Source organism: Papaver somniferum, chromosome 9 (assembly GCF_003573695.1).
Source record: "Papaver somniferum cultivar HN1 chromosome 9, ASM357369v1, whole genome shotgun sequence".
NCBI lineage: Eukaryota > Viridiplantae > Streptophyta > Magnoliopsida > Ranunculales > Papaveraceae > Papaver > Papaver somniferum.
Genome location: NC_039366.1, coordinates 179,979,915 through 180,003,122, shown reverse-complemented (window position 1 = coordinate 180,003,122; position 23,208 = coordinate 179,979,915). Strand labels below are relative to the sequence as shown.

At 36.6% G+C, this 23,208-nt stretch overlaps 2 protein-coding genes across 3 annotated transcripts; both read left to right on the top strand.

Annotated features, from left to right (window-relative positions):
* The first annotated feature begins 353 nt into the window (after positions 1 to 353).
* On the top strand, positions 354 to 7,685 carry LOC113310359 (E3 ubiquitin-protein ligase BRE1-like 2). Its single transcript, XM_026559008.1, has 19 exons — positions 354 to 730; positions 1,339 to 1,500; positions 1,589 to 1,676; positions 1,783 to 2,013; positions 2,178 to 2,345; positions 2,959 to 3,152; positions 3,397 to 3,480; positions 3,608 to 3,727; positions 3,814 to 4,000; positions 4,131 to 4,291; positions 4,664 to 4,735; positions 4,886 to 4,962; positions 5,128 to 5,322; positions 5,646 to 5,718; positions 5,827 to 5,913; positions 6,007 to 6,144; positions 6,221 to 6,423; positions 6,917 to 7,079; positions 7,294 to 7,685. The coding sequence occupies exons 1-19, from the start codon at positions 626 to 628 to the stop codon at positions 7,423 to 7,425; spliced, it is 2,640 nt and encodes an 879-aa protein (XP_026414793.1). The 5' UTR covers positions 354 to 625; the 3' UTR covers positions 7,426 to 7,685.
* Positions 7,686 to 8,007: 322 nt separating this feature from the next.
* LOC113313903 lies at positions 8,008 to 10,020 on the top strand. Of its 2 annotated transcripts, none has more exons than XM_026562673.1 (4): positions 8,008 to 8,469; positions 8,560 to 8,625; positions 9,017 to 9,195; positions 9,551 to 10,020. In XM_026562673.1, the coding sequence occupies exons 1-4, from the start codon at positions 8,163 to 8,165 to the stop codon at positions 9,743 to 9,745; spliced, it is 747 nt and encodes a 248-aa protein (XP_026418458.1). In that variant the 5' UTR covers positions 8,008 to 8,162; the 3' UTR covers positions 9,746 to 10,020. The 2 variants fall into 2 exon arrangements, with proteins under 2 accessions (XP_026418458.1, XP_026418459.1); XM_026562674.1 differs by having other exon boundaries at positions 8,009 to 8,469; positions 9,020 to 9,195.
* Positions 10,021 to 23,208: the final 13,188 nt, after the last annotated feature.

Below are 23,208 nucleotides of genomic sequence, written 5' to 3'. Positions count from 1 at the left end.
CGATCTATAATGAAAGCTGTGTTGCAATTTGGTGAAGTAAAACCAAGTGTTGAAAGCTGCGCGCCGAAACTGCAACTGTGGTGCTAATTTTATGCAACTCCCAATATCATTTGTCTTTTCAGACGCTCTGAGGCCTGGTGCAAGCCTTTAGAACAAAACTATCCTGATATCATGAAAAATGATACTTTCACTTTTTTATTTTTACCTTGATATAGGCCGAAAAGAAAGAAAAAAATGTGAAAGTATTTTTATTTATCTTTCACAGAGGAGTAAAATAATGAAAAGGGTAGCGCAGGGTAAAGATTAATCGTAGTAGCATATGACTCCGAAACATAACTGTTACAGTGGAGGAACTGATTTTCTTTTTTAATGTTCTCTCTCCTTTTTGTTCTCATTTTATTTTCTTTCTCTTCTCTTCCAAAAGGGAATTTGAAATTGTTGTTCTGAAAAGTGCTCTTCTCTCTCCGTCTCTGTGCGAGTCTACTCCACAGAGATATTAGGGTTTTACAGTTGCTCCCGTAGGAATAATAACTTCTCAATCAGACGAATTTAGGGTTATAATTAAAAATATTAGGGTTGGTTTTACTTGATTTTTAATGGTGCCAACAGTGGCAAGGGTTTATTAATGGAGAACTCTGACGCTGAAGAGCCTGATAAGAAAAGGCGTCATATTGACTCTGTTGCATCCGCCATGGCTTGGAGCTCACCTACTTCACCTGATGAAAGAACCGTAAGCTTTTTAAGAAAAATAATTCAAATTCTTATTGTTTCATCTTAATTGGTGTATGATGTTCAATGAATCACGTTTGTATAATTTTTTTTTTTTTTGTATGAACAAATATTTACAAATTATGCTATTCAACAACCAGAACCCTGAAATTTGCTGTTAAATATTAAGGTTTTGTTGCTTCTAATCAATTTCTATTGAAAATACCCTCGATGATAGATATGTTAGAATTTGGTGCTTAGTTTCTCAGTATTGGATATCTGAAAGTTCAAAATTATTGTAATTTTTCTAGACAATAATCATATATCAGGGTTGTGGTACTGTTATATTATGAAAGATATGGCGTCTTGTCTTTTTGAAAACAGGCATGATTCATCAATTGAGGTAATCAGTGACAAATTACTGATTGTCAATTACCTTAAAATTGATCACTTTTATGATGAGAAGGTGGTTGGTATACATTAAATTGCGTCCTTATGGTGTGCGATATTTCTCTAAGCTTCAAATTAGCCTTTCTTACTCTAGTCTATCTGTTTTTTTATGATATTTGTGTAGCAATTTTGTCCTCTATAATAACCTTAAATGTCGATATTGTGTTCTTATCTTCACAGATTGATGCAGCCGCTCTTCAATGTGAGAATCAGAAGCTCATACAGCAGTTAGATTCCCACAAACACGAGTTGCATGCTCTAGAAGGGAAATTCAAAAATTTAAAAGAGAAGCAAACATCTTATGATGATAAATTGATTATAGTTAACAGACATTGGAATCAGGTGAGTTTTCTGATTCTGTTTGTTCTGGTGTACTTCCTCTTCTTGCTTCTCCTCTAAATTTCTTATTTTATTTCCTTGGCAATTCTAGTTAGTTGACAATTTAGTTTTGCTTGGAGTTCGAGCTTGTCGTATTCATGATGGTTTAAAAGCTTTAGATCACGCAGAACAAACGAAAGGTTGATTCACAATTCTTCCCGTATTTCCGCTTGTATGGCTATTTTAAGAGAAGAAAATATCTTTCGCCCATATTTGTAACAATAATTTACATTTGATGATTTCTAGGTTCAGCTGCATCATGTCCTTCAGAGGATAAATTTCTTTATATACTTCTAGAATCAGGCCCAACTGAACATAGTGGAGGTATTGGAATTACAAAATATGTCCAAGAAGCACTTTTGGTACGGCGTTCATCTACTATGAGTTTGATGAAGTACCTAGAAGATACTATTAATTATCAGAGAGCTCAAACAGAGGCTTTAGAATTATCCCTATCTGGAAGCCTTTCTGAAGAAGGTCAGTAGGAACCTTGTTATAACTACTACTATTCTGTTCAGATCAGTTGTCTTGGTCTTTTTAGTAAAGGGGCAAAAACTCTTTCTGCATTTCATCCTTTGTGATGTTACTAGGGATATTCTCTACTAGATGTGTTGTAACATTGATTAGTTGGTGTCTTTTAGATGCTATTGTCCAGCAGCATAAGCTTGATGATTTAATGAGAGAAGAGATCAAAACACTGAGTGAGGCAATTGACTTTCTCAACTTGAAGCATAAAGAGTATGCTGATGAGATACAAACATATATTACAAGTCATTCGACGGATCAGTTGGAAATAAAACGCATTGCAGGTATTGAAACATAGTATTGTGGCTAAATTGATCCTTATGTCTATATCCATTGTATTATGTTCTTATTTGAATATAAATATGTGTAGTTATCCTTTTATATTTAGTCGGTAGCTCAGCTTTTCGTGTTTGAGATGGATGTTTTCCATGTTGAACTTGTGCTTAACTTTTACACCTTCATGTATTCTTTACCCCTTGAATCTATCATGGGTACAATTGAACACATGAACCTGCCTCGTTATCCAGATTGTTTGGGAATTTATTGCTTGTGATGATGGCTTGAAGAAAATCTTTTACGCTAACATGACACAATCCAAAAAATATATACATAGTTTATTAGGAGACATTATAGTTTGGACTCTGGGCAATTGGTTGCTTAGATTTTTCATACATTCAGTAAGTATAGCTCTTGTAGATAGTAACCTGTGGATCCAAAATCTGTGTTTTGAGTCTTTTGACCTATTTGCACCACAAGGCACTCATCCATCCTGTCCAGTAATTTAATATAACTATACTAGCTCTCATGTGTCAAAGTATATCCCCTGTAGAGTAATTAACTTTCTTGTACCTGTCTGTTTAATGTAGTTTTCGTTTCATGTTTTTTTCCCCCCCAAAGGCGAGCTGGATGAAAGCTTGGCAGAAGTTGAGGAGAGTAGAAGGAAGTTAATCAATATGAAAATTCAAACTAGTGGTTCATCTGGATTGCATGTTCCGGTCATGCTAACTGGAAATGGAAGTGCGTCACCTGAACAGTCTTCAGATAAGACTCTAGGGCTCAAAGAATTGAAATCGAGAATTGAGGAAGTTAAGGTATTTATATGTACATGGTGGTTTTCTTTTGATACGGGTTTCATTTCTTGCCTAACCCAACTTGTTTGGGACTAAAGGCTTGGTTGTTGTTGTTTTTGGTGGTGGTGGTTTTATTTTGCACTCTTTATATCATCTCTTTTTGGACATGGTTCTTTGTTTATACGTTTTTAATTCTAGACTCAGTAGTATGGTTTGGATGTTTATGAGCTGTTCATAAAAATGATCAAGATTTTCGTACATATAGGAGCTTGCAGCTACCCGTCTTTCAGAGCTCCAGGAGGCACAGGAAGATAATTTAACACTGTCCAAACAATTGCAAGATCTTGAGGTTGATATTAATTTTTATCTCAGTGTTGATTGTAGTCATTTCTTAGAGACTATGCAAAGTTTGCTAGTTTTAGTGTATGGTATATTTACTGATATTTCTTAACTTTCGTTAAACCACAATTTCACAGAATGAACTGAAGGATGACAAATTCGTACTTTTATCTAGACCGTACCATTTATTGAATGATTGGCTCGTACATTGTAATGCTGAAGTGGATCGCTACAAAGGATTAATAGATTCATTCCAGGTAAAGTTGGTTGTATATGTTTGTGGTGCTCGTGTTTCAGTTTTGGTACCTTGATTCAGACTCCGTTAAACAGTTCAATGTTTCAGTCTGACAGGAATTATATGTCGCGGAGAGAGAAAGAATTAAGTGCAAAAGCAGAGTCGGCTGACGCTACAAGAACTGCAGTTAGCAAATCTGAGACCAAGATTGAAGAGTTACAGATTCAGCTGCAGAAGTGTATTATAGAAAGAAATGATATTGAAATAAAGTTGGAAGAAGCAGAACAGGATTCAGGTAGCAATGATAGTTCTTTTAGCTTATTTTATCACTGTATGTAGATGATTCTGACATTAAAAAAAGCAAAACAAAAGAGGGACTAAATATTTATGATTACAAATTTGTCCTGCGGTGTTGATTATTTCAGGTAAAAAGGACATAAAAGACGAGTTTCGGGTAATGGCATCAGCTTTGTCCAAAGAAATGGATATGATGGAAGCCCAGTTGAACAGGTGGAAGGACACAGCTCATGAAGCTCTATCTCTCCGTGAAGAAGCATATTCACTGAAAGCTTTACTGAGTGCAAAGGTGCTTGTTTATCCAATACTCCTTTCATTTCTGTAATTTAAATTTCCTTGATAATGCTATGTCGCAAATATGCATCTCTAACTTATGATTTAAGTTTCAATTGAAAGATATAAATAGGATTTCTATGATATTAGAGTATGTTATGTTTTAGAATCTGGCAAGTTCTGAATTATAACCATATCTATCTTATTGCGATGCCCAATTATAGCTTTTGGGATTCCAATAGATAAATGTTACCAGCACTTGTTGTTAGAGTTATTTGTTCAATTGCTTTTAAGTAATTTAGTTCCTGATCACTACATCTATGATATCCTTGTTGTCTTTACTGCCCCCCATTTCTTCTGAAAGTACAAACCCTTTTATTGCTTGTAGACGGCTGAACACGAGAGCTTATCAGAAAGCTGTGCCGAACAAATGGCAGAGATCAAGTCCCTTAAAGCATTGGTACGTTTCATTCTCTCCAAAGATTAATTTACCATGGTTTGTGGGTGTTATTTTTTATTTGTTTTTGAAGAGCGAGCGTAATGATCTTTGGTTAATCCCAGATACCCTTATATGATGAACTGTTTATGAAATTTAGAAAATTTGTTACAGATTGAGAATTTGCAGAAGGAGAAACAGGAATTGCAGATCTTCTTGGATATGCATGGACAGGAATGTTTTGACAAAAGGTATATTATATTATTTATGCAATTCATACAATGATACAGGCTGTCATGTCTACTGGAAATGTCATCTGGTTATTGACTGTACTGTCTTTTATGTAGTTCTACTCCATGTCCAAAGATTTCTTTTGATTGATGATATATCACGTGTAACCTTTGGATTTATAACAGAGACCTGCTGGAAATAAAAGAAACAGAACGTCGAGCTCGTGCGCAAGCTGAAGTCTTGAAGAATGCTCTAGATGAACATAGTCTAGAACTACGGGTGAAAGCTGCAAATGAAGCCGAGTCTGCTTGCCAGCAAAGGTTGTCTGTTGCCGAATCTGAGATTTTAGATTTAAGAGCTAAACTGGATGTTTCCCAAAGGTCAGATCTCTTTTCCTTAATTGATTAAAGTTAGGCTTCACTAAAGGTTAAGATTCTTCTGAAGCATTAAATTTGACAACAAGAGATTGCTATGCAACATTTATACGTGTAGGGCATCGTCGTATGTGTCTTACATGAACTTGTAAAGTGATTTTAATGTAGAAACTCATCAACATGACCATTTTGGTTTACTGGCGTTTCTTACATGAAGATGGATTGTTTGTAACCATTTGAACAGTTTCACCCATATTAAAATTTGATACTAAGATGCCTATTGTGATTCCTTCTTAACTTAATTGCTTGCTATCATTTGCCAATTGCAGAGAGGTTTTGGAACTTACAGAGGCCATAAAAATTAAGGACAGTGAAGCAGAAGCTTATATTGCTGAAATTGAGGTGTATATGGTTCCTTAAATTTTGTTTTCATGCATCAGTTATATGTCACTCATAAATCATTGACCCTAAACTGCGATCTTTTGTGATTTTCTTCTGTTGCTTCTGTAGACCATTGGTCAAGCATATGAAGATATGCAAACACAGCACCAACATTTGGTGCAGCAGGTCGCTGAAAAAGATGATTACAATATCAAGGCACGTTTCTTATTTATCTCAACCTGTTTATACCCTAAATATCTGGTTTGCTTTATGGTTATCCTGAGGAGTCCTATCTTGAATGCGATCCAGCTTGTTTCTGAGAGTGTGAAGCTGAAGCAAGCGCAAAGTTTTCTTCTTTATGAGAAGCAAGCATTAGCAAAGAAACTCCAGCAGGTTCATGCATCAATAGAATCATCCAAACAGAAGATATCCCGTAGTGAAGATCAGGTGTGGTTACATTTAATCTTGAAACCTACTATTTTAATTTGTTTTCTTTGTTACCAATAATTTTGAATTTCTGCAGATGAAATCCTATCTGACTGAAGCTGGAAAAGCTTGTTCAGAGCACAGACACCTTATCACTACCGTAGATACTTCAAAATGGGAATTGGCAGATGCTGAAAAAGAATTAAAGTGGCTGAGGGGTGCCATTTCCTCATCAGAAAAGGAATTTGAGCAAAACCAACGGAAGGTGACAGAGCTCCAGAGAGATTTAGACAGAGAAAGGTAGGACTCCTTCTTACTTGATCATTTGCTAATTGGAGCCAACTTTTGATACACAAAGCTTACTGTATTCAGTAGTATATAGAATTTCCCTTAAGGCAACAGAAACAAGCTTTAAAAATTTTGGAAGGTGTCAAGTTCAAAGCTGGTCCCGCATTGTTCTTGGGCATTGTTTATAGTAGTATATAGGATTTCCCTTTAAAGAATGACCCTTTCACTATCTGCACAGTTTTAGGGAAATGGAGAGAATTCTAGAAATAAAAAAATAATTGGAAAGTCTCAGAAAAATATTCTTTATTTTTGCCGAGGATCTCTTTTTGGGGAACAAAAGATAGAAGTGTATCACTCTTTGAAGGACTGCTGGTTTGAGGTGATTATATGACGGGTTATCAGTTGAGGTTCCAAAACCATGGGCATGTTATGCATATTGCTGTTGGAACATGTTTGTGCCTCCCTAAAAAACCATGGCATTTTTTTCCTTTTCTGATTCTAACAGGATTCAGAGGAAGAAACTTGATGAAGACCTGCGTGAGGTCAATAATAAGGTTTCGGAGATGAGCTTGGAGAGAAGAGAGGCTGCAATACAGATACTCCAAGATGAGATCAAGGATTGCAAGGCGATTCTCAAGTGTGGTGTATGTTCTGATCGGCCAAAGGAGGTTTGATTTCTATTCCATGGGATTATAACTACTGTTTTACCTTCCAGTGGAACATCTTTTTTTTTACCAAAGTTGAAAAGTAACTTTCAAGATTAAGTATAATTTGACAGCATCAAATAACATAATTGGGTCAAGCTTCTATTTGTCACTCGGATAACTGTTACCCGTACTTTTGAATGTTTTCTCATTTCTACTCACTTATCATTTTTGGCAGGTTGTAATCACGAAATGCTACCACCTTTTCTGTAATACGTGTATCCAGAAAAACCTAGAGATTCGCCACCGGAAATGTCCTGCATGTGGAACTGCATTTGGCCAAAGTGACGCTCGATTTGTACATATTTAAATCACTGTGTAGCGGTCATATTTAAATCACTGTGTAGCGGTAGTTATTATATGTTAGACCGACTGTTCAGTATCGTGTCTCCAATTTTGAAGCCCTAGTTGTGCTTCTTCTCATGGAAATCTTACATTCCCTCGATAATGTTTCTCTCTGCAATGGTTATCGTTATTTTGATCTCTGGTTTCCTCATTGTTAACATGTTATTTGGGCAGTGCAGCTTTTGATAGTTGAAATTCTTCTTCGTTTTTCAAGCTTTCGATTTTTCATTTTTGGCTATGTTGGTGAAGTGTCAATCTTTTTTATCATTTAGTTCAGTTTCATAGCTGTTAAGTGACTTCAGTCTCCAAGTTTCGGTGTCTATGGCAATTTGGTGAGAAGTTGAAAGGAGTCCATCTTTTCCACAAGGTGAAATAGTGGTCGAAGGAAATCACTTCTGAGTCATCCCCTAACCAAAATTCGGTGATAAGTTCCTCCATCCGGCCCATTGGTTTCTGCTTTACCAGGTTAAGTTCCTCCGTGGGACCCACCATTTGTCAGCTCTTATCCACATCCACAACACAATAACAATGGAGTTTATCGGGAAACTGATACTGACAGCCGTGATTGAAAACAAAATCACTAGATGAAACTCTTCTTGGATGTAGAAAATCCCTGCTAGTCTCACTCTCACACACTCTCAAGTCTTCAGCTTGAAATACTAAAACTTTGCCCTGCCTCTTCTTCTACATAAGAAATAGAAGATGCTAATTTCATTAAATCATTCCAACTTTGGATCACCTTATTATCGATCTAGTTGTACCCAATCTAAGGGTAGAAATAATAACCCATGTTATCTTCTTCCGAATCAACTCTTACATTGCTTTGATAGAGTATTGAAGAGATCATCTTGCATTTCCATTACAACTGCTACTACTAATAGAAGAAAAAATGGAAAACTAAGTGCTTCTTTGCTAGAGGCTCCTGTTATATGGGCTGGTAGAGTATGCATCTTTTATGTTCTACTCAAAGCTGGTTATGCTGGATCACCAGATAGTCCTTTTCTTTCAGGTTATTTCTAATTTCTAGTTGTTTTTTTTCTTAATTTTGAGGGTTTATAAAGTTTTTTTTATTTAATGATTTGGGTTTTTTGTTTATTAGATGTGAAAACAGGAAATAATGATTTGGGTTTCTCTGAGTGGTTAGGAAGCTTTCAAGGAAGATCAGGTTTGTGGGTTTCTCGCAAACTTTGTTTAAACATACAATCTAATTTCCACGGATAAGAAAAACAAATATGATTTTTGATTCCTCCAAAAACAAAATCTCTTTTTTGTGGATTAGGTTACATTGCATTTCAGGTTTGTTAAACCAAACCAGGCAGTACATTACCATTTTGATGTTATCATTTTCAAGAGAGATGATGATATGATTCTGGTATAAGATTGGAGATTTACTAAACTCTCTCAACTTTATCTTAGGAAGTTTTTTGCCTTGATAAACCTTTTGTTTTGTAAAAGCATCTGTAATTAGAAACTTTTTTCCTTAAGGTGGATCTTAGGAACTTTTTGATGAGTAACTAGAAACTTATTGAAAATTTTGGTTTTGTGATTCGTTTAAGAAGAGGAAAAAGAAGCAAATGACAAAAGGAAATTGGTGAGCAAATGGCACCCAACCACAAAGGGTACTCTCAAAAGGAGTTATAGAGTACCTTCCAAAACTGTCGGAAAAAAGTTGCTCAAGGCCATTGCGTCTTTACTATCAGATGATGATCACTTCTTAGATGCTTCGTCCCATAAGGTAATCCGACTCTTGCCCAATTTCTTGATGGTGTTTAATATAGAACTCGCTTTTAACATTCATTTCCATATTACTGGATTGCAGTTAGTAAAAAGATTTCATTATAGTTAGTTAGTCTTGCGCAATCGTAAGATTCTAATTTCTGATAAGACAAACCTTAACCCCTTTTCTGCTTTACTACTTATCTCTTGTATTTCTTATTGGTAAGCCTCTACTCCTTCCAGTTCAGGTCTTTAGTTCCAGTTTTATCTAAGAAACACTGTCTGTAAATTGTGGAGAAACCTGACTTGGCTAATATGAAGAAGTTGTTGAATCTCTTTCTCTAATATGGAAGTTCTTCTATTATTTTCTTTAGGGTTGTCAGATCAGAAGGGAGAGTGCTCATGGGGAGAGTGTGTGCTGTAACAATGTGAGAGCTTTATTTGATGAACTTCCAACTCCACATTTGATTGTCGAGATAACACCTTTTCCTGCCGGACCTCTTACTGAGAAAGATTATATCAAGGCTGAGAAGCTTGAGAAAGTGTTGAGATCCGCTGCTTCGATTTGAATCAGCTATGCACCTTTTGTTGTATCTAAACCAATCCTTCATCTGTGCATGCATTCCACGATCTGAAGCAGGCTCTTCTATTTCATCAACTGATTCGCATCCTTGTAGTTTTACTTCTAATATCTGACGTTTTTTTTCTTCTGTTTTTGTTTACCACACTCTGGGACTGCAGTGGTATTTCGGTGTCAACATGTTCTTTTGAAAACCATCCTTGTTTCTGAAAAAGATATTCATGGAATCGAGTTTTCTATATATTGATTGTGTGTTTATTACAATGGAGCACTGCTCCTCTTATACAATTGACGATGAATTAGAAAGGTAACTAGTAGTATATACAGAATATGCAGTATACATGGAAACTAAGATATGCAAGGATATGTTACCCCCAAGATGGTCCGGAACACATTGAGTTTGGATATTCAAAATATTTCTAAAGACGAGCAGAGGGATGCGATTTCATGAATAAATCGTCCAATAGTTTGTTGTTTGTAATGATGTTGTACAAAGTGACGATCAATCTCAATGTGTTTCTTACGTGCATGAAAAACATCAATTTGGGTAATGTGAATAGCAATCTTGTTATCACAGAATAACAGAGTGGGTTCTGAGAGATGGACTCCCATATCACCAAGAAGCCAACACAGACAGTTAATTTTAGATGTAGTATGAGCAAGAGGTCGCTTTTCTGCTTCCGCACTAGAACGAGAAACAATTGTTTATTTTCTTACTACGCCAGGAAATTAGAGAATTACCAAGAAACATACAATATCCGGTAGTTGAACAACGATCACTGACATCACCAACCCAGTCAGAATCGGAGTATGCCTTGAGATTAAGATCAGATGTAGAAGAAAAGTGTAATCCTTGATATAACGTACCTTTGATATAACGCAAGATTCTGAGAACATCAGCATAATGTGTTGAGCATGGAGCTGACATAAACTGACTCACAATATAAACTGCATGACTAATGTATGGTCGAGCGATAGTTAAATAATTGAGACTACCCACAAGTTGACGATATAGTGTAGGATTGGATAGAGCTTCTCCATCTACATGATTATATTTCACATTTAATTCAAGTGGAGTATCAACTATTTTGTTATCGGTTAAGCCTGCACGATTGAGTATCTCAGAAGCGTACTTTACTTGAGAGACAAAGTATCCTTAAGATGATTGATCAACTTCAATGTCGAGAAAGTACCGTAGAGAGCTAAGGTTTTTCAATTCAAAAGATGAACTTAATTGTGACTTTAGGGCGTGAATATCCTTTAAGTCACTACCTGTGATAACCATGTCATCAACATAAAGAAGAAAAAGCACAATCCCTTTTTCTGACTGTCGGAAGAACATAGCAGAGTCATAAGCACTCTGAGTGAATCCATATTCAAGAATTGCAGTGCTAAAATTTTCAAACCAAGCACGAGGTGCTTGTTTAAGGCCATATAACGCTCGACGAAGCTTACAAAACCTAGAGGTGGTTGCATATATACCTCTTCTTGAAGATCTCTGTAAGGAAACGCATCAGTAACATCCATTTGATGAAGTTACCATTTACTTGCAGAAGCAACACCAAAAAGAGCACGTATTGTGGTCATACAAGCTACAAGAGCAAATGTTTCTTTATAAATCGATTTAATATATTTGAGTGCATCCCTTAGCAACAAGACGAGATTTATAACGCTCAACCGGACCATCATATTTTGTTTTTATCTTGTATCCCATTTGCACCCAACAACTGACTTTTCAGGAGCAAGTCTACCATGTCCCATGTTCCAGCTCTATCAGTTATCTCCTTTTTTATTGAATATTTCCAAACTGGTGTGGATGATGCTTTCCTATAAGACTTAGGTTCATATAAAGACAAAATAGTTGATAGATAACAATGGTAATCAGATAGCTTAGTTGGTGGACTCCTTTCACGAGGAGCCATGGTAGTTACTTCAGATGTAGGATCATGTTCTAGAGAAGAAACATCAGGATGAAGCATAAAGTGGTTTGGAGGAGATTGAGACACATCCAAGGTATAAGTTATCTCAAGAGTAGGTGGTTGAGGAGTTTCTAATGGTGTATTGATCTCAGGAGTGGGAGTAGAGGTGACAGAGATAGGTTCTGATGAAGGAGATACGATATCAAAAAGATCAAGATATATGAAACTCTCTGAAGACTTTTCTGCTTGGAAGGGACCATAATGGTACTCCCAAAAGGTTACATGACGAGATATGCAAAGCTTTTGGGTTGTTGGATCATAACAACCCCCTTTTTGTTCTACTACATATCCTAAAAATACACATATTGCATTCTTTTTACTTGGTTTAATTTGTTCACGCTCGAGATGAAGAATGAAACATGTTGAACCAGAAGCACGAAGCTCAGAGTAATTGGGTATTTTTACATGGAGACACTCATATGGAGACATTCCACATATATTAATTATTGGAATACGATTGATTGTATAGACAACAGTAAGAACAGATTTTCCCCAAAAGTTAGAGAAAACCGATGCAGAGAATAATTGAGTCCCGGCTGTTTCAACAATATGACGGTGTTTGTGTTCTGCAACACCATTTTTTCCAGGAGTTTCAGTGCAAGATAGTTAGAGAAGAGTACCTTCTGATTTGAGAATTTTTTTGAATGGATTCGATGTATTGATCAGCACGAAAGATTTTAATAGTTGTCGCAAATTCGGTTTTGATCATGTTAGAAAAATCATTATATATTTTGAAAAAATATGATCTAGAACTGAAGAGGTATAACAAAGTATATCGGGTGTTGTTAGAGCACTGCTCGGTCGAACTCGCAACCGTTGTTATCTCAAGCTTTTTTGTCAAGCTTAGTTGATCAAAACTATATACTTGATTTCTAGCCTACCTATAGCTATGTCTCGGATTAGGATAAAATGTATAGTTGATCATTAGACTTCACGGCGAAGACGAAGATCTACTGAGGATCTTGGAGGAACTTCATCAACAAAAGGTATGTGGAGACTAAAACTTATCTATCACTCAGAAGTCTATTTTATTTTATATTTTAATGAGACTAAGTCGTATAGTTATATAGACTTTTGCATTATACACATTTGATATTCGAGCCGAGTTTATCTCGCTTATCTTTTTCTCGAAATATGTGTTGGAAGCTTTTTGCTTTAGCTATGTTCATCATATTCTTGACGAGTTTAGTTGGAAACAATTTATTGTTGGAAACTAAATATAAGTCAAAAGATGATCATGTGAAAATTACCTTGAACATCTTATATGATTTGTGTGAGACAGTTATTTGATGTTAACTTGAGAAGTTTCGTAGTGATCATTCGATCACTTGAAAATTACTTGAAGCTAATGGTTTGTGTGATACAACCATTTTCGTCTTCCAAGGATGTTTCAATGATTGAAATAATATTTTGGAACGTTTACCCATGTCTGGATACAACACGATACACATACCTAGTATGTGAACTGTTTTGTAATGATTCAGGTCTGGGAACCTTGTTTGCGTACCTAGTATGCGAATGGTTTTACCTTAGAAGGTCCGGGAACCTTGTTTGCGTACCTAGTATGCGGACGGTTTTACCTGAGTTGGGTCCGGTACAGTTGTTCACGAACCGGGTTTGCGAACGGCTTGACTAGGCCAAGGTCCGGAGCTGATGTTCGCGTACCTGGTTGGCGAACACAGTGTGGAGTTCTAGAATCGGTCATGTATGATTTTTATACTCATGAACTAATACATTTATGATTTAAGGAATGCAATCTTTACAAACCATGGCTTAATGTTCATGAATTGATTCTTGTATAAGTATTTTTTACGATTACGAATCAAACCGATTTCGATTCAATAGGTTCATATATATTTCTATGAGATAGTGAAAATTGAACAACTCTATTTGAAACACAATTAAATTCATTTGATTATATTTCATGATTGATTGACCTTCATATTTGATCTAGAAGTGTTAGATGAATACGGCTAAGACAAAAGTGTTCATATGGCTAACTTCGATTAATTAATATTGAGCCAACTCAATATACACGTTTAAGTACGGTAACTCATATCTAAATGAAGGTATATCTCATTTGTGTGTAACAAGCTAAGACCATCTAACGGTAGAGTTTGATTGCTTTATTTTTAAGCAGACTCATCTTGAATCTTAAATCAGGTTTTCTTCTAACGGTGAATATTGAATGCTTTGTTACTAAGCTATCTTAGCTTTGATTGAAAGCAGCCCTGATTTGAAAGAATATATAAGGGAGAACTCTAGCAATGGGAAAACCTAATCCCCACACTTTTGTGTGTTCTTAGTTGCGTACTAGAGTCGATTCTCCTTTAACCTAGGTTTTTCCTAAAACCAGTATAGGTTAACGACTTGAAGACTTCATTGGGATTCGTGAAGCCAGATCCAACTATTTTCTTCGTAGTTGCGTATTCTGATCTTACTTGTTCTATCTTATTGAGTTTTATCTTCTCTAAGATTTACTCGAGATTTATCTCCGATAGGTAAGATATAAAAAGTAATCACAACAGTTCTTCGTCTCAGATTCTTGTGATTCTGCAATAACTTTTCATGTTAATCAGTTGGGTTATTGCGAGGTGATTGATATTTCTAGGATGCTCTTCGGGAGTATAAGACCGGATTATTAATTGGTTCATGTTCACCTTGATTTTATCAAAAGACGGAACAAAAACCGAATAAAGAATAGACATATATGTGGGAGACAGATTTGTTTATAAGTCTTCGACTTTGAGTCGTAGCAACTTTTAGTTGTGGTTGAGATCATCTAAGGGAATCAAGTGCGCAGAATCTGGCATGGTTCTAGAGGCGTAAGGAATGTGATTGTACCTTAATCAGTGTGAGACTTGGTTAGGCCTAAACTACATTCCAGTCCGAAGTTAACTTGTAGTAGGCTAGAGTCTGTAGCGGCTTAATACAGTGTGGTGTTCAATATGGACTAGGTCTCGGGGTTTTTCTGCATTTGTGGTTTCCTCGTTAACAAAACTTCTGGTGTCTGTGTTATCTCTTTTCCGCATTATATTTTTATATAATTTAAATACCAAGGTTGTGCGCAGTTCAATCAGTTGATAAATCCGACCTTATTTGTTGGATAAAACTTGATTGACACTTGGGCATTGGTCTTCGGTACCGTCCAAGTTAATTCTCATATCAATCAGGCTCATAGATTTCTATTTGTTTGATTTGTTGATTGTATTGAGAAAGAGATATAAACTCTTTGATTTAATTCTTGATGTAGTCTCGCTTTTAAGTTGGTGCTCTCCGAATTAAGTTGGAGTTTAGTCCATACAGATTGCCGAATGAATTATTTGGTGCGGTTGTTATACCCCCGCTTTTTCAGGTGTAATCCTCAATAAAAATAACATAATATAAAGCACCCCCTTTACAAACAATAGGTGCCTTTCCCCAATTGTCGGAATGAATGAGATCAGATGGTGTATTTGAGAAAGTGGTAGTGTCATTAAATAAAAGTACTGGTTATTTAGCCATCTTACAAGTAATACATGACGATTATTTATCTAGCTGAGTTGATCCTTACAAACCCTTATTGATCATGTATGTAATACGAGAAAATGAAACATGGCCTAATCTATAATGGCAAGACATGAATGGGGAAATAGTAGAAGGTAACACGGATATGGAGGCAGCAACAACTTGACTCTTCGACTGTGTAGGGATAATGAGAGTTTATAGGAGATATAATTGACCCACTCTACAGCATATCCCAACAAGCTTTCCCGTCCTTGGATCCTGTAGAAATTTTTATGGTGGATTTTTGACGAAGGTCATATTCATAAAATCACATCGGATGCATCTGTGATTAGTATCAGAATCATAAGAAATTTGTGTCCTCACCTTCCCCAAGAGAAGTGAATTGCAATTCTGTAAACTTCATGAAAGTAATAATATATGTCAGTGACATGAGGGTTTCTGAGAAAAAAGCTTTCAATGTTCCATATATTTCATGATTAAGCTGAAAGACTCAGCGTCTCATTTGAATTCAGAACTCATCTCTGGTGTTTGACCCAGAAAGTAAATATGATGTTGATCGCATCATATCTGCTCCTAGACATATTGCATGCTAGTATAAAGCCACTAATTAATTCTAGTCACAATATTCATAATTTGAATTCCTGGAAATACATTAATATTCACTTACTCAGGATCCATGGCTTTTCTCAGCTGAATTCCATAGAACAGTAATGAATATTTACCTTTCGGACATAAAGGACACCCTCGAGTAAGCCCTGAGTAAAAGGCGCGGATGTCTATAATAATAATGCTCAAAAGAGCATACAAAAACATGGAAGAACAAGGATATGGATGTTTGACCAAAGAAGGAAAAAGAAGAGAGGGAAAATATTAATAAAATAATAAAAATAAGAGAAACTGTGGGATGGTGCCCACACGGTAGGTCGGCTAGCAGTGTGTCGATTTTGGCCGATCCCCACTCTTTTCTCTTATTATATTATTTTAATATTATTTTATTATTATAAGGGTTTTCTCTTTCAAGGACTTCCTCTTTCTATCAAAACTCCATATTTCCGTATATTTTCAATCTTGCTCCATGGACCATATGTTTAGAAAAACAAGTGGTCTCTCCATGTCTTTCTACCATGAGAAATATTAAAATAATAATATTTTAATGGTCGGTCTTTCAACTAAAATTAAGAGTTTCAGTTAAACTCAGATTCTTCATAAAAGGACCAAATAATGCTCGATGGACCAACAGAAAATACCAAAATTCTCAGGGTTGGTCCGCGGACAGTATGCGACACGGGCATGCCACCATGACATGGTCGGCCCTTAGGCTTGCAAAAGCTGGCCCCACCTCCTTTGATGATTTTTGACCTAATCAATCATCCAAAGTCCATATTTGGTTCAAACTCTTTCCTGCAACTGAGAAGATCATCCACTCACCATCAGATGGTGCCACGGCCACTAAGGGTCGGCTCCACACCCCTTGGTCGGTTCCTCCTCTCTCCATAATTTGGTTTTATTATTTAATTCTCAATCAAGCATTATTTTAATAATGACTAAAACAACAATTGATCATCATTTCACCAACTGCTCTGTAAAGGACTTTGGTGAATGCTCATTCGAGCATATGGACACTACATAGTCGGTCCATCACCTCATGTAGCCCGTCCCTCTCCCCATTGGTTGATTCTCAGCTAATCTCATTGATCAAAATTAGGGTTTTGAACCAAATGCTCTGTCTAGCATAATTCTGAACAGGTTCAAACACCAATAATTTTATGTTGATCCAGCAATCAACATTTTAATTAATAATTTAATATTCGATCAGCTACCAATATTTTTTTAATATTTTATTGATTCAACTATCAATTGCTCTGCAAAGCAATATTTCTCATGTTGATTCAACTATCAACATTTGAGAATTTCATACTGATCCAGCTATCAGTATTTTGTTGGTTCATCAACCAACATTTGGTCGTCAGTCGACCATTATTTCGATATTATATTCTCTCCTTGTCATTCGACTAACTCATGACACACGGATCGAAATGAACCTTATGTGATCAGTCAGTAATGATTATTTTCATACAACTTCCCTGTCAAGTGCTGAGTTTGTTAACATAATGGTTTATGATCGATCCAGCAATCTTATTAACCAAAATATCATTACTGCTTCAGCTGGTGTTGGTATGTCAAGTTTGGTTGTCATATTTTAGTGAATCAAAACTCATTTTAAGAGTCGCTTGATTATGTACTAGAGTCAACTTCGTATAGGTTAGCTTGAAAGTATTAGGATATGAGACATTACAAGTATTGCGAAGACTTGAAGAAGTAAGAAGCTACAACGACAACATCATCCTTTTACTTGAGGTTAGTGATATTTGTCTTGAACTGTTTCATTCCCTAACGTATCTTTCAAGTCGTGCATATTGAAAACGAAACTGTGAAGCATGAACACTCTAGATAGACATAGTATTAAGGAATACAATATGAAGTTTATTGCTTAACCATTAAACTTTGTAGATAAGACATCGACATAATCGTTTAAATGCTATTGTGATTATGTATGGGTATGAGGTGAGGATTTCATCCTAGAAAACAATGTTTTACATGTGTTTTAAGGAAGTAAGTTTATAAACTTGTTTATGAATCGAAAAGGAAATCGTCAGGCGTTATTGGGATTGTTATTCATTGCATATCTTGTGAACATCCAATATGTGTGATTTAGTATAACCGCGACGACTTGTTTGTGTTCTTGGTAAAACTATTCACAAAGGCATGACTTATGTATTGGTATGACTTTTATTAGTGAAACCGATCTTAAGTAATCACCCGAGATGCTATGATCGAGTTTGTGTTTTGTTGAACTGAATCTGGGTAAAGGGGAACCAATCCTATGAAGAGGTGCAACACATCAGAAAGGGGAATCGATCCTTGTATGAGGTGAAGCAAGTTTGTAGCACAAAGAGGGGCGGATCCTATGGACATGTGCAACACGTTTTTAGGCAAAGAGGAACCGATCCTATGGACATGTGCAACACATATGATTTAGATACCATATATATGTGGGGAACCGATCCTAGTACCTAGTCAACCGAATTTTGGAAAGCTAGTGTGACTATGCACAATACTCACATGGAGGTAGAACCAAAACTTGTTTTGGTAAACCCATGATTTGTGATTGAGTGTTTCTTAATCAATCACATAGTTCTTGAAAGTCGGATGAACCAATTCTAAACTTGTTTGGAAGTGTGGCAAATCGGTTTCAAGGTTGTAAGTATGAAAAAAAACTTACAAAGTAAGGATGTCGGCATACTTTGAACACGTACAGTAATGTTTATCTTTTATTGTTCAAAGTTATTCCTTAATAGCTACAGGAAGAAAATCTCAGGATCGAAATATAAATAAGTTAAGAGTCTTTTAATTAAGGTTGTTAATTTTATTTTAGGGAAATGAGAATTAGTAATGTACATTTACTAGTTGAGATTTTCCAAAGAGATTTTCGGTCATTATTTTGGACAGAGCATTTCCAGGAATTATGAAAACCGAATTTGGAATATATTGAATATCTTTGAGAATATTTTCGGTTTTGGAAATTCCTTGGTGTCCAAACTTCCTTGTCTATAAATACTTGAAGTTTGCATTTCTAGCAAACTAATCCTTGGTGACAACAAACTTCCTCGGTTGTGTTGTTACTGGTGTAGCCGCCTATTCGGAGAGGAGAGTAACCTAATTAGGCGAAACCTCTTACGGCCGCTCAGTTTAAAGTCTTCTTTGGGATTGAGAAGCTCTACGAGTACCGTTGGTGGGAAACTAGATAATTGCGGTTTATCTTGTGTTTTCGATTGATTTGATTGACTAAGGTTGAACTTTGATTGCACCTAGTTTGTTTATGCTTGAGAATCTTCTCTTCTGATATAAGATTCATTCAAACTAGATCGAAGTTTTGACAGGGATCTTTAGACTGTTGTTAGTGCTAAAGACGATCTTGTGATAATCCATTGTCAACAGACTTCGTTCTGTGTGTGATTGATCACAAGAGATTCAAGTTGTTGTGTGCAGGTGTTTATTGAAGATCTAAGAAGATTTGAAGACAAAGAAGATATTGAAGATTTCTGATTTGGGGTTCATGATCTTTGGTGTGCACAATACTTATTTCGGTATAAGAGGATCCAACTATAATCGGTTTATCCTTGTGGTAGATTGGATTAATTAGTTACGTAGATCTGCATCAATACAATTCTTTGTGATTAAAAGTATTGATTGCAAAATCTTAACAATTACCTTTGGTGATTGAACATAAGATAGATCTAAGAACCTGACGAAGGAGTTTATGTTAAGATAAACAGAAGAGCCTTTGTCCGACTCACATCACTTGGTTGAATAGAGTTGATACCAAACAGATTTGTTGTTCCTTTACTGTTTGGAATACGAACCAAAGGAATTGTTCCAAGTACGTGACTTACTCATAAGTTGAAGGCGTGGGAATACAGACGGAACTAGGTGAACTATAGGTTTAGTTACTTGGTCTCAACTATACGAAGTTAGGTTTAATTTTGTGTAGCGGCTTAATCCTTAGAGTATTCAATTCTGGACAAGGTCCCGGGGTTTTCTGCATTTGCGGTTTCCTCGTTAACAAAATTTTGCTGTGTCATTTACTTTATATTTCCGCATTATAATTGTTTTACTATAATTAAATTAAATTACACAAACGATAATTCTTATTTACTTGGAAGTTACGAAGATTTCGAGTAATGTTGAAGATTAGGCATGTGGATTAGGAGCTACAAAAGTTAATTCATTTATTTTTGTATTTCATATGTGTTAATAGTTTTGTCACTAAAATTGACAAAGGGCGAGATTGTTAGAGCATTGCTCGGTCGAACTCGCGTGCGTTGCTATCTCAAGCATGTTTTTCAATGTTAGTGATCAAAACTATAAGTCTTGATTTATAATCTACTATAGCTAAGTTATGGACTAGGATAGAAAGTGTAGTTGAACTCCATGGCGATCATCATACAAGACGAAGGACTACTCAAGGAACTGGTGGATCTTCATCGATTAAAAGGTATCCGGAGACTTGAACTTATCTATCACTCAAAAGACTATCTACTCTATCTCTTATTTCGAGACAAAAATCGTTTTGCTATATAGATTTTGATTATACACATTTGTTATTGCGAGCCGAGTTTATCTCGCCTATCTATTTCTCGAAATATGTGTTGGTAAGCTTTTGCTTTGGCCAAGTTCGTCTTTACCTAGTGACGAAAGTCATGACACGTTTCAATCACCTTGAAAATTGCTTACTTTGACGAAATGTCCTCTAAGAATGCTTCAATGGTTGAAATGAGAGTATAGATTAAATAACCAATGATGGATATAAGCATTGTGTGGCAACACATATATGTATAAGTACTTTTTCCTTGAACCGAAGTTTGCGAACTTTGTTGATCAAGAGAACCGGAACAAGAGCCGTGAACTCAGTCCGCGAAGTCCGAACCTTTTTTATCAAGTAAACATACTTCGTTGTTGTATTGTCTCGATCTCGTATCCATAGACGATCACACGAAGTGTGAACCGATTAGTTGCATTGTCTCGACTTAGTCCATAGACAATCACTTTCGGAGAAAGGACTTATAGGTAGGAAAAGTTTTAGCTTGAGGTATATTTGGGTACCCTCGCCTTTTCAATGTTCATGGTCTAAAGCGCATGTTGCTGTTCCGGCAAGCACTTCATGCTTCATCTATCATGACCTTGAACCATGAACCATTCAGTTCATCGATTAAGACTCGTAGTCTTAGGTCAAAGATTGACCGCACGTCCGCAAAACTGACTTTCACATGAGACATCAGTTCATGTCACATGGGGGGATATCACTAAGGTTTCGGTCTGGCGGTCTAAAACACGTGTGATATGAGGCATATCCACGATGAGAAATGTGAGTAAGTCGTACTGATAGTTAAGTAGTAAATGGAATAGTGGATGGTCAATCAACCAAGTCTTCCACGCAAAGTGGAAGTGGTTTTTGCACGTTCTCCCACTTCCTCATTTTTCCACTTCCAACTGTCACCACTTACAGGAGATCGCAATAAATAAATTTCTCAACCTATAGTTTGATAACACAAATTAATAACGACATTCGAGTAAGACTCACCACTGTCAATTATCAAACATTTACAGAGAATTCCTCTTCAAAGCAGTTCAACATATCACATCATCAATCCATCACCATTGATCTCCACACATTTTCAATTTCCCTCCTTACAAAACGACCCTTTTCCTCCTATTGTGGCTGAATTGAACCTGGAACGACCATTGTATTGGTTTAGGCCAAGGTCCTACAGATTAGTCTCTCGAACTCAAGGTACTCCGTGCAGTACATTTGTTTAAAGGTTCAGACGATTTGCTTCATCGAGCACTTGCCTCCTCCACCACTTTTTACCAGAAAACCAACAGGTCGTTTTTTCCCGCATACAAACAGTTCAGATAGCTTGTGTTTAATTCTCTAGACAATTATTGCTACTTGTGTTTAATTCTCTAGACAATTACGGGTCGAAGAAAATCTAAACTAGCAATAAGATTGTGACATAACTAATTAATTTCGAACTTAAACAATTAAAGAACAATCCATAAGCATTATTAGCACGGTAGAAATCAAACAATAACTAAACTTGCGAGAAAATGAGCTATTGCATATCAATCATGAGTTCATATTTCGGGCTTTGAAATCACCCTTAATCAAAAATAGTTTTAGTTACTCATAATAATTGAGTTCATCATCAAATAATAATTGAAATAAAGGTGATGAAAATAAATACGAAAGCAAACCCTAGTTGCGTCTCTCTCTCCAAAACTCCAAGTAAAAACGTGATGATTCAAGTTGTAAAAATCCTCCCTTTTATGTCTCTTCTTAGGTCAAGTCTTCAAAAGTCCAATAGATAAGAGTCCACCAAGCCCACATAATTCATTTGTGAAAGTAGCCCAATAGAAAACTCTCACCCCAAAAATAGCCGCTGGGAAATGGCACCGGAAGTGGTCTCAGGTGACTGGAAAGCCATGCCGTTCACCAGTCAAACGGGCCAGCTGATCGAGTCAAACAAGTCAGGTCTGAATTTTCAGGCCAAAGCCATTTTGCACCCCCCAAGCTGTGTTGCACCATCACTGCGCATCATAGATTAATCCCCAGCCTCGACGGCTGTTCATTCTTCACAGCTGCAGCTTCATCTCTTCCATATAAGTCACACACATCTTGGGTCATTCACAACACCACAACCACTGCCATATCCTGAGCCTCAACTGCATCACCAACAAGTCCACTTCTGCAGCTGCAATGCCTGCTAAATCATTCCCTGCTACTCCATTGCACCTTGTAACTGTGAATTAGAGACAAGCCCAACATTATGACACAGCCCGCAAAATCGTTCCATTTCCTCCATCTGAACTGCAACGGCATCACGCTTAGCTCTACCCATGGGCGGAGTCAGAAAGTTGGCTAAGGGGGAGCATAATCTTTCTAGGGGGTGCAAGAAGGCTAAAATGGGTTTGAAAGCCCAAAAACTTGAGAAGGCTGGGGAGCCGCTGGGTGTGCAACTGTACACCCTTGCTTCAAACTGGCTTCGCCACTGGCTCTACCTGTCATCAATTCAAACAGCTCCAGTTCTCGACTTAGCAAACATCATTCTTTTCTGTTTCTCGGCTCCTACAGAATCAAACCTTCTCCCAAAACACCAACCATCAGTACCCATTCCTTAAATCCGCCAGACACTCTCAGTACCACCAACACTATCAACTTCTGAAGCTTCACAATATTCTGTTGTTCTTGACCTGCAACTCAACACTTCCCCATTAGCAGCAGCATCAAATCATCACTTCCTTGTTTCAGCCAACAAAATACTAGCACATTCCCTGTTTCAGTTCAACTGCATCTCAGGCCAATACTTAGTATCATCAGCAACTTCACATTGAGCCCAAACCTGTC